Source organism: Echinops telfairi, unplaced genomic scaffold (assembly GCF_000313985.2).
Source record: "Echinops telfairi isolate 266 unplaced genomic scaffold, ASM31398v2 ScPeMD7_7467;HRSCAF=8505_0, whole genome shotgun sequence".
NCBI classification, from domain to species: domain Eukaryota; kingdom Metazoa; phylum Chordata; class Mammalia; order Afrosoricida; family Tenrecidae; genus Echinops; species Echinops telfairi.
In genome coordinates, this window is record NW_022111367.1 from 9,436,787 (window position 1) to 9,445,956 (window position 9,170).

A 9,170-nucleotide genomic window follows, 5' to 3' on the forward strand; every position below is an offset into this window, starting at 1 on the left:
AATCCAGGACAGATGACCCCTTCAGGACCAGTGGTGAGAGTGGCGATGCCTGGAGGGTGGAGGGAATGTGGGGTGTAAAGGGGGAACCAATTACAAGAATCTACGTATAACCTCCTCCCTGGGGGATGGACAGCAGAGAAGAGGGCGGGGGGAGACGTCGGACAGCGTAACATGACAAAATAATAATAATTTATGAATTATAAAGGGTTCATGAGGGAGGAGGGAGTGGGGGGGAATGAGGAGCCGATATTAGGGGCTCAAGTAGAAGGCAAGTGTTTTGAGAATGATGATGGCAACAAATGTACATATGTGCTTGGCACAATGGATGTATGTATGGCTTGGGATAAGAATTGTACGAGCCTCTAATAAAATGATATAAAAAATTTTGCAGCCACGAGAGCCCCCAATAAAACAATTTCCAAAAATAAAAGAGGAACAGCCTCCAAAACCCACAGGAGCCGCTCTCCAGCCTGTAGAGTCACTATGAGCTAGAATCAACTCCGCAGCAATGAGTTTGAGGTAAAAACAAGTCAGAGGAAAGGAGTTTGAGATTTTGCTTGATACTAAGATGAACTGATTACACATTGGGCTGTTCACCGCAAGGTGAGCCGTTCGAAACCACCAGTGTTCTGAAGGAGCAAGATAAGGCTGCCTGCTCCCATAAAGAGTTACAACCTCAGAAAACTAAAAGGGCAGTTCTGCTCTGCTCTGTGCAGGCTCACTGTGAGTCAGAATTGACTTGATGGCAGTGGGTTTGGGTTTGGGGGGTCGAGGTTGGGGGAGGTATATGTACACATCACGTATTTAGCTGTGGAGTCAATCCTTTCTTTGGGTTTCCTGTCACCTGGCAGGGACAATGGGTTTCTCCATTATGGCGAAGACCAAGAGTCAGGAGGGGTGGCATCTCTGATCCAAAACTCACCTCTCGGCCTTTCCAGGCTATTAAAGGCCCTCTCTGAAAATGGTCCTGTGCAATCGTTGTAAAAGACAAGCGAGTTCTTTCCCCAGCAAGGTGGCAGGGAAAGCTTGCCCCAGGGAATGCCAGAAACAGCTCCAGGATCCCAGAGGCGTCGGAATGCAGGTGGTTTTGTCACACTGACAAAGTCTCTGAGCTGTTCAGAAATCGGGATTTTCGCACACAAGGCTCCCTCACAGTTACGTGGGATCGGAATGCACATATGCACATTGAACTCCTGTGACCCAAAGCCAGCCAACCCCACTGCCATCGGATCAGTTCCGACTCATAGCAACACCTATGAAGGGCTTTTACAAAAATCTTTGGAAAAACTCCATTATCTTTTCATTCCATTTTTCCACCAATGTTTTGAAGTCCCTTCATAGTATGTGCCGGCCACTACCCCAGGCCTTTCCACATAACATGTCTCCACTCTTCAAGACTGAGAAAATCAAGAGCCGTGTGAACTGGGACCAGACTGCCAGGCCCAAGGCCCACTGCCATCTGAAGGACCCAGCAGGGACGGCTGCCCTTCAGTTGGATAGAAAAGTGCCTGCCAGCCTTCCCTGTAGTTTTGAACGTTGTGAGCCTCTGGCGTGCTGTCGAGGAGCACTGGGAGTGCTGCGGGGGAGGCGGCTGCTAGCTGCGTGCTCCGTGGTTCAGACCACGGCTCCTCGAGACCCTCTGCTCCTGTAACACGGACGGCATTAGCAGCCCCCAGAGCGGCCCTCCTCTGCCTCCGAGGCTGCCTCTGGGCCATGGGTCTGGCCTTCCTGTGTCTTCTCCTAGCCACATTCTGCTCGCCTGACCACAAATTGGCATCAGCCTCGGTTTTCTCCTTGCCATTGGAATAGGATTTCATAATATATGCTTTTCACACGAGCAGTCCTAATGAAATGTACTCTTAGATTGGCCACACAGGGCTTCTCTGAGCAGAGGAGAACTAAGGTCACCAGCAATCTTATTGTTAGTATTCTCCAAAGCAGCACTGCCTATCTGTTGTCTGAGCTGTGAGTTTGGGCTCTGGTGATTTCCCGAAGCTAGGGCCCCTCACTGCGCACAGCAGCTCACTGAGGAAGGGACCGGAGAGCTCTTGACATCTGTTCACTGATAATCTTTGCAGACTGATTGTTATCCAAACTAGCACCACGAGCAAGTTGCAAAAGGAGCGTGCAATTTTGCTTTTTGTCTTGGGCCTTTAGTTTTGAACTCAAGCTTCAAATTGGTCTTTAAAAAAAAAAGAAAGAAAAGGCAAAGAACTGTGTGAGCGCGTTATCTATTTCGTGAGGGTTTATCTGATAAAAGTGAGTCAATCCACCTTAAAGATTATCTCATCACACTTGCCTTCTCTGCCCTAAACAGTAAACACCAAGAGCTCTGAGACCAGATTTGGCTAAAGAAATACGCACGATCACCAACATTCCAGAGGTGAACAAGCAGCCAACACTGAGCCTGGCTCAGTTACTAAAGCCAGTGACAGGTGGCAGTGGGGGTCAGAGAGAAAGCAAGCGTGTGCTCCTAAGAAGCCTCTGGGGTGGGGGTGGGGGGAGCTCTCACGGGACTAGCGCCAAGTTAGCACCCAGCAATCCAAGGTCTGAGCGATGCTTTCCTGCTGCTCCTTCACCCTGGGTCTCTCTCTCTCTCTGTGTAACCAACCGGCCCATCATCAGCCTCTTCTGCTTCACAAACCAAGGTCATAGTCAGTGGGCGGGAGATGGACTCAGATCTCAGAGCTGAGTCTAGATCTGTACTCCACCAGCAACCACTAATGAATCCTGTTTTTTTTCAGCCACAAACCACCAACAGTGGACCACAAAAAATGGTGTCTGCATGCAGGCCAGGGGCAAAGTAGCAGCCAGGCCCTAGCTATGCCTGAGATGCTCAAGGCGGCCACGTGATCAGGGCAGTGAGTGTAGTGTTTCCGTGCTATGTAAAGGCAGGCCAAGTGGCCTGACTGTTTCGTATCCTTGATGTCATGCTCATAGGTCACAGAAAGAAAGGAGGGTTAACCAGCTCCTAACGGGCATAATTATCTCCCCTAGAGAGAATGGACCTTTAGCTGGAAATAGTTGGAATAAATCCCATAACAGGGTTACTTCAATCCAAGATTAGAAATAGCCCGGTAAGCATAGATTGGCTAGATTTTTCTCTCTGTTGTTGGCCCAAGTGCTGTAACATCTCTCACCACCTATAGGGCATCAAGAGAAAGGAAGGAGAGTCCCTGTTTAGAAATGCCTCCCAAGAAAAAGTAAAAGTGTGAGTTCTGAGGATTGGAAGGCAAAATTCACGTCTCGCAGAAGCCTGAAAGAGATTGTTCCAGAGATGACTTGTGAAAGTTTAGAATGTTGTGGCCTGAAGGTACACCTGTTGACGCCGTGTTGTGGTCTGAAGGTACACCTGTTGACGCCGTGTTGTGGTCTGAAGGTACACCTGTTGACGCCAGATGGCACTGAGACATTTGGCTGATCACCCTAAGGCAGGGATCCTCAAACTTTTTAAACAGGGGGCCAGTTCACTGTCCCTCAGACCTGTTGGAGGGCCGGACTATAGTTTTTTAAAAAAACTATGAACAAATTCCTATGCACACTGCACATATCTTATTTTGAAGTAAAAAACAAATGGGGCAAAAACACCCGGCGGGCCGGATAGATGTCCTCTGTGGGCCGCACGTGGCCCGCGAGCCGTAGTATGAGGACGCCTGCTCTAAGGTATGTGTACCGCCCTGGTGGTGGGGTTCCCTCCTAGGTCTGCCTGTCGTTTGATTGGAAGCGGACCCCGGCAGTGAACTCGTTTCCAGGTTGTAAGGTCTCTGTGCTCTCTTGTGTCCTTGATGTCGTGCTCATGGGTCACAGAGAGAAAGGAGAGTTAGCCAGGGCTATGGCTTCAGGGGCTCCACTAGCCTCTTCCAGAGACTGCTGATAATCGGTTACTTTTGAATTTCGATTTACGTGTTCCTCCCTTACTGCCCAGGACCTTCTGTTGTCACCCACTCATGTCATCGCAGTCAGCAGGGTAGCGCACTAGTTCTTCTGGTCTCAAGCTAGTGGTTCGGATTAGTCCTTTGGAGCAATTGTGTCCTAGCATCTTTGACCTTCATTGCTCTTCTTGGCTCTTGATGAGAGAGACCAGTAGTTAGTTGCAACTGAGATGAGTGCTCACAGGGTTTTTAAGGTCATAGTCACTATTCTCCAAAGTAGGACGTAGAACCTTGCCTTTTGGGGCTATGTTATGCAGTTTACCTACCTGCCCCCCAAGGAATTGGGTTATGGCTAAGACGTTCTCATAACTCTGGTCTCTGTGCGCTGTGGTGTACATGGGTGTGTTTGCAACACATGCAGACGCATCTGTGGAAGCACCCTCCGCGCACCTCCACGGACTTGTGGGTGTACTCCTATTCACCATTCCACACCCATTCAGCTCACGTCTGTGCCTATGTATCCGCTCGGGGATTCCTGTTGGCTCTTCCTGTTGCTGCCAGATTGTGTACCTAATAATATTTACCTTTGTGTCCTTTACCTTCCTTTGCCTTGGCCCCCCCTCATTGTGGACTGCCTTTCCCTTCACCCCATAAATAACTGCTTGCGATCTGGTCAGTGGTTTCCCCCTCCAGGAACATCCCATTTACAGGAACAGAGCAGCCCCTGGTGCCCTGCAGCAGTGTGGGGCAGTGAGAGAATGTCCAGCTGTGGCTGATTGCCCTGGGTGAGAAATGAAATGAGGAGAATCCCACTGTTCAGTGCCTGGCCAGCCCCGCAGTCTGGCGAGGGAAGCTTGAACCCACATTGACACCTCTCAGTCTCGCGAGAGTGTGTCCTGCCACCTCTTGCCTGCTCGCCTTTTCACAGACGCAGGCCATTCTGAAGAAAACGTCTTGTCGCGTGTGTGTGACCACAACTCACAGTAAGAAATATTTCGTTCGCAAGAACCAAGTACAGTAAATGCTGTAGCACGTACAGTCCTGTAATAACTGTAAAAGCCACAAGACGTGTGATTCCCATCGCTGCTCTGGGGCCTTGGCTATTCTTGAAATGCCCTATTTACGTTACAGATCACCTCTCATAATACTGCCTGTGAAGGAGCCTGGTGGCCCAAGGCATTTAGCACCCCGCAGTGGACCAGGGAGAAAGACGAGGCAGGTGGGTCAGTAAGATTGGCACTCTCCGACACCCTGTGGAGCAGCTCAGGGCAGCACGGGGCTAGTACTGCCCATTGGAGTAACCCGTGTGGCAGTATGGGAGACGTCGGTGTGCGCAGATACAGGATTTGTGGTCAAGGAAAGCTCAGCTTGGTCTTGCCCAGGTGCATGGCTCTACCACCTTGCCCTGGCTGCGACCCCAGGCCGAGCGCCACTTCACTTTTGCACACAGACACTGCTGCCTGCAGAAATGGTGGGGGGAGGGGGGAGATCTTTGTCAAACAGGATCTTAGCAAATGTTGTAGCTGTGAAGAGATAAGCATGCCTCAAAGAAGTTCTCTCTGTGATAAGAACTAAAAGTGCATTTTCCGCCTCTGTGTCTGCCAGCATCAAGAATAGCCATTCAGGATTGCAGGTAACCATGTGTGCGTGGAAGCAGGATTTTCTTGGGTTACTCAGGAATCAGACTGCACAGCCCTGCCGGAATGTGGGGCTGCCGTGTCCCCCCAGGACCAGGCGGATCCTGGCATGCCAACTGAGCTCTTGGAACTCCCATTTCCTCACCTAGAGTATTGAAGTGAGATTAAACATATATATTGACTACGTCTAGTGAAACTGGAACACTAAGACATAGCAAGTACTCACAAATGGTATTCGCCCTACTTTTTTAAGCAGCAGGTCACACGCCACAGTGAACTTTGGTTAAGTTTTACGTAGATTTGACCCTTCTCCCAGTGACTCTTTGGACCGTCCCGCATGAGCCACGGCCGGAGCTGCCCCCGGGAGCCGTGCTGTTAACGTCTTGATTGGTTTGGTTTCTGTTCCCAGGTGGCCCGGCTCATGGAGATGGGATTTTCCAGAGGGGATGCTCTGGAAGCCCTGCGAGCATCAAACAACGACCTGAACATGGCGACCAACTTCCTGCTGCAGCACTGAGGGTCCAGGCCCCCAAACAGGGACGAGCTGGGCGTGACCCTGCTTCTGAGGTGGCCGGAGGACCCCGTGCCAGGGTGGTGATGCTCCCCACCCCCTCTAACTCCAAGATTGTTATAGCCAGACTACCACAAATCAGCTTGCCATTAAATTAGCACGTATTTTCTATCTTTATTTTTCTACTGGGTATTTTCCTGAGCTGGGAGAATCATCCCTCTTCCCTCCTGTGTTGTTGAAAATGCATTGAAGTGGCCAGATTCTGCAGCAGCTTAAAGGGCACTCCAGATGGGAAGGGCCCGCTGTTGTGACCTCATTCTTTTGACTGCAGTGCGCCATCCCCGCCTAGGGTTTGATTGGCATGTAGTGCTCCAATGAGGGGAAGGGAGGTGGTTATTTCAGAAAGGGGAGTGTACTCGGTCTGGGCTTTCCCAATCGCTTTTGTTTTCTTTGAAAATGTGTTTGCAACCCCGCTGTCAGCCCAGTGTGCCCTCCCCTGTGAGCTGGGCAGCAGACCTCAGTGAGGGGGAGAAGCAAGACACGGGATTCTGTTCCTCTGTGTCCCCGCTCCTCCTCACTGCCAGTAGAAAAACAACAGTCTCCAAGCACCCACTTGAGCTTCTGGAAGACTCCGTGAAACTTAACTGGGATTAATTTTGCTCAGAATACCCAGAGCTAGCCTTCTCGGCTAACAAGGTTAAAAGCGGGGTGAAGAGCAGGCCAAGACAAGAGTGAGTCCTGAACACTGTGCGGTCCTGACCAGAGAGCTCTCAGGTTGGCCCAGGGTGACTGGACCCCTGTACACAGGAAGAGGAAGCCCCTTACTTGGTGTTTTCGCCTGGCTCCCATCCCAGCGGCTACAGGCGGACCTGCCTGTCCCTCTGGAAGCTGGCTCTGCCAGGTTCCCTGGGGCCTGGGCAGCGTGGCCGTGCGGGAGGGGAAGAGGAAGAGGCAGGAGATAGGCTGAAATGAGCATGAAGATTTACAGCACGTTGATTTTGATGACTTAAGAAACTTGTGCCACTGTTAGGTTCTACAGAATGAGCAGAAATGTGTCAAATTGATGCAAATTTAGATGTGTGCTGCAATAAAGTTTTTAACGTGTTTTACTTTTTAGCTTTTTTTGTTTGTTTGTTTAGCCCCATCTAAATAATTTTCTTTTAAATTGTGTTCTTTGCCACAAAAAAGAAAAAAGAACGAAAATTGCCAGCCTACTTCTCTTCCTTGGAAGATTTGGGCATGTTTCGTTTTGTGAGAAGCATCTGTGGACGGGACCCAGAGCACCATCAGGTCAGCAGTCCTACGGCTCCACTCCCCAGGCTGGTTGAGGCCAGAGAGCCACTAAGAATGGGCGCTCAGGCAACTTTGTGGGAGCCCAGCTGCTCTGAAAGCACACGCCCCTGACTTGACCTGCAGATGAGTTTCTCCACCCCGCGTTCTAAGAGGAATGCGTGGGATTGGAGCCGTCCTTGTCCTACGTCACTGTCCAAGGGTGTGATAAGGAGCGCCTGGGATTGCCTCTGAGAGCCATTGAAATCCATCCTCTGCACTTCCTGATGCAGAGGGCCAAAGGGCACAACTCCCACCCCAATGCACCCATCCTATGGTCCTTGCCATCCACCTCCACCAGCACAGAAGCTAAGTCAGAGTCCAAAGCCACACTGGACTCTGAGCCATTCCAAGAGCTGGCTCCTAGAGGGTGGGAGCGGAGGCCTCACTGAGTGTTACTGTTCACGGTACAAAGTAAAGAGTTCTTGTTCGTTTTCTAATCAGGATTTCCTTCTAAATGTGGTAACATTTCTGAGATCCTTGCCCTTTGGGAAAGAACCTCGGTGACCCTCCAGTGCAACAGTGAGTTGACTTCAAAGTGTGGAAAGCTGAGACGGAGGTAGCGACAATAGGGACAGGACTGGGAGGCCACCTCAGGTTGTTCATGACTTCCTTCTGCCTCTTCCTCGGTTCTCACAGCTGCAGCGCCCTCTCCTTCCCGGATACAACATGGTATTCACCGTCCTCCTCAGACACCCACCAGTCCACTGTTCACACGTGCACACTGCGGTTCCCATCCTGCCCCTCTTCTGTCCCTGTGACATGGAGCCAAGCACACAGCACCCACTGCAGGGTTTTGAGCACCTGAGAACACCCACAGTTCTTGCCAAGACACCCAGAAGCCTTCCAGGCTGGCAGACCCCCTAAAGGAAATTGTCATGCTCCACACACAGTGGTGTCAGCCAGAGAGCTCTCTGGTTCAGTGTGCGCGGGCCCCACCCAGAGATAGCGTGCGGGTTCTGAGCTTGCTGAGTGGAGTCTCCGCCTCAAGACCAGCTCACTGCCACCGACTTGGTGCCAGCGCACAGCGACCCTTAAGACCGGGCGGAGCTGCCCCTGTGGCCTCCAAGACTAGCTCTACACTGGAGTAAAATGCTCTGTCTCTCCTGCGGGGCCACTGGTGGTTTCGACAAACTGCTGCCCTTGTGGATTGCAGCCCAACTTGGACCCACTCCACCACCAGCCTGGTCTTTAGCGATCGAGTTAGATTTCAGAAGAGGAAGTAGGCGTGGATGTTTGGTGAACCCCTCCTCCCTTCCCAGGTAAAGCTTGTTAGGAAATTGAAAATATGAAAACATTTCAGTATCACTTAGAATGCTTCCTTAGAGTCCCTGAGCTTATAATATGTATGTTTCGCAGTTATTCTTAAAGTCGAATTGGAAACATCAAAACCGTAGACGACATGTTTACTTTGTTTTAGCCAGAAAGACTCATTCAACTCACGGCCATCCATGATTCCAACTCATAGCGACCCTTTAAGACAGGGTCGAACTGCCCCTATGGGTTTCTGAGACATCTTTTTCCCAAGGAGGGGCCGGTGGTTTCGAACTGCTAGCCTGTGGTTAGCAGCCCAACTCGTAACCCACTATGCCGCCACGGCTCCTTTGAACCAGATGGGAGTCTTTAATTTTGTGAGAACGAAAAGGCTATGTTCTTCACTTCACCATCCGAGCCCCGTGTTGGATTTGGTGTTTTCAAAGGGTTGGTCAGAATCGCCGGAATCTTGAGTGCGCCCACCTGCCGGACGGACGGACACAGCAGTGTCTCTCCAGTGGTTGTGTTGGCTAGTGCTACTAATCGGGATTCAGGCACACGGAATGG

At 50.9% G+C, this 9,170-nt stretch overlaps 1 protein-coding gene across 1 annotated transcript in view; it reads left to right on the top strand.

Annotated features, from left to right (window-relative positions):
- Positions 1 to 7,129, top strand: part of UBAC2 (UBA domain containing 2) — a 203,858-nt gene extending 196,729 nt beyond the window's left edge. Inside the window, exon 9 of the mRNA XM_004704276.2 lies at positions 5,919 to 7,129. Within this exon, the coding sequence (XP_004704333.1) occupies positions 5,919 to 6,026 (108 nt within the window). The 3' untranslated portion in view covers positions 6,027 to 7,129. The remainder of the gene's footprint in view (positions 1 to 5,918) is intronic.
- The last annotated feature ends 2,041 nt before the right edge of the window (positions 7,130 to 9,170 follow it).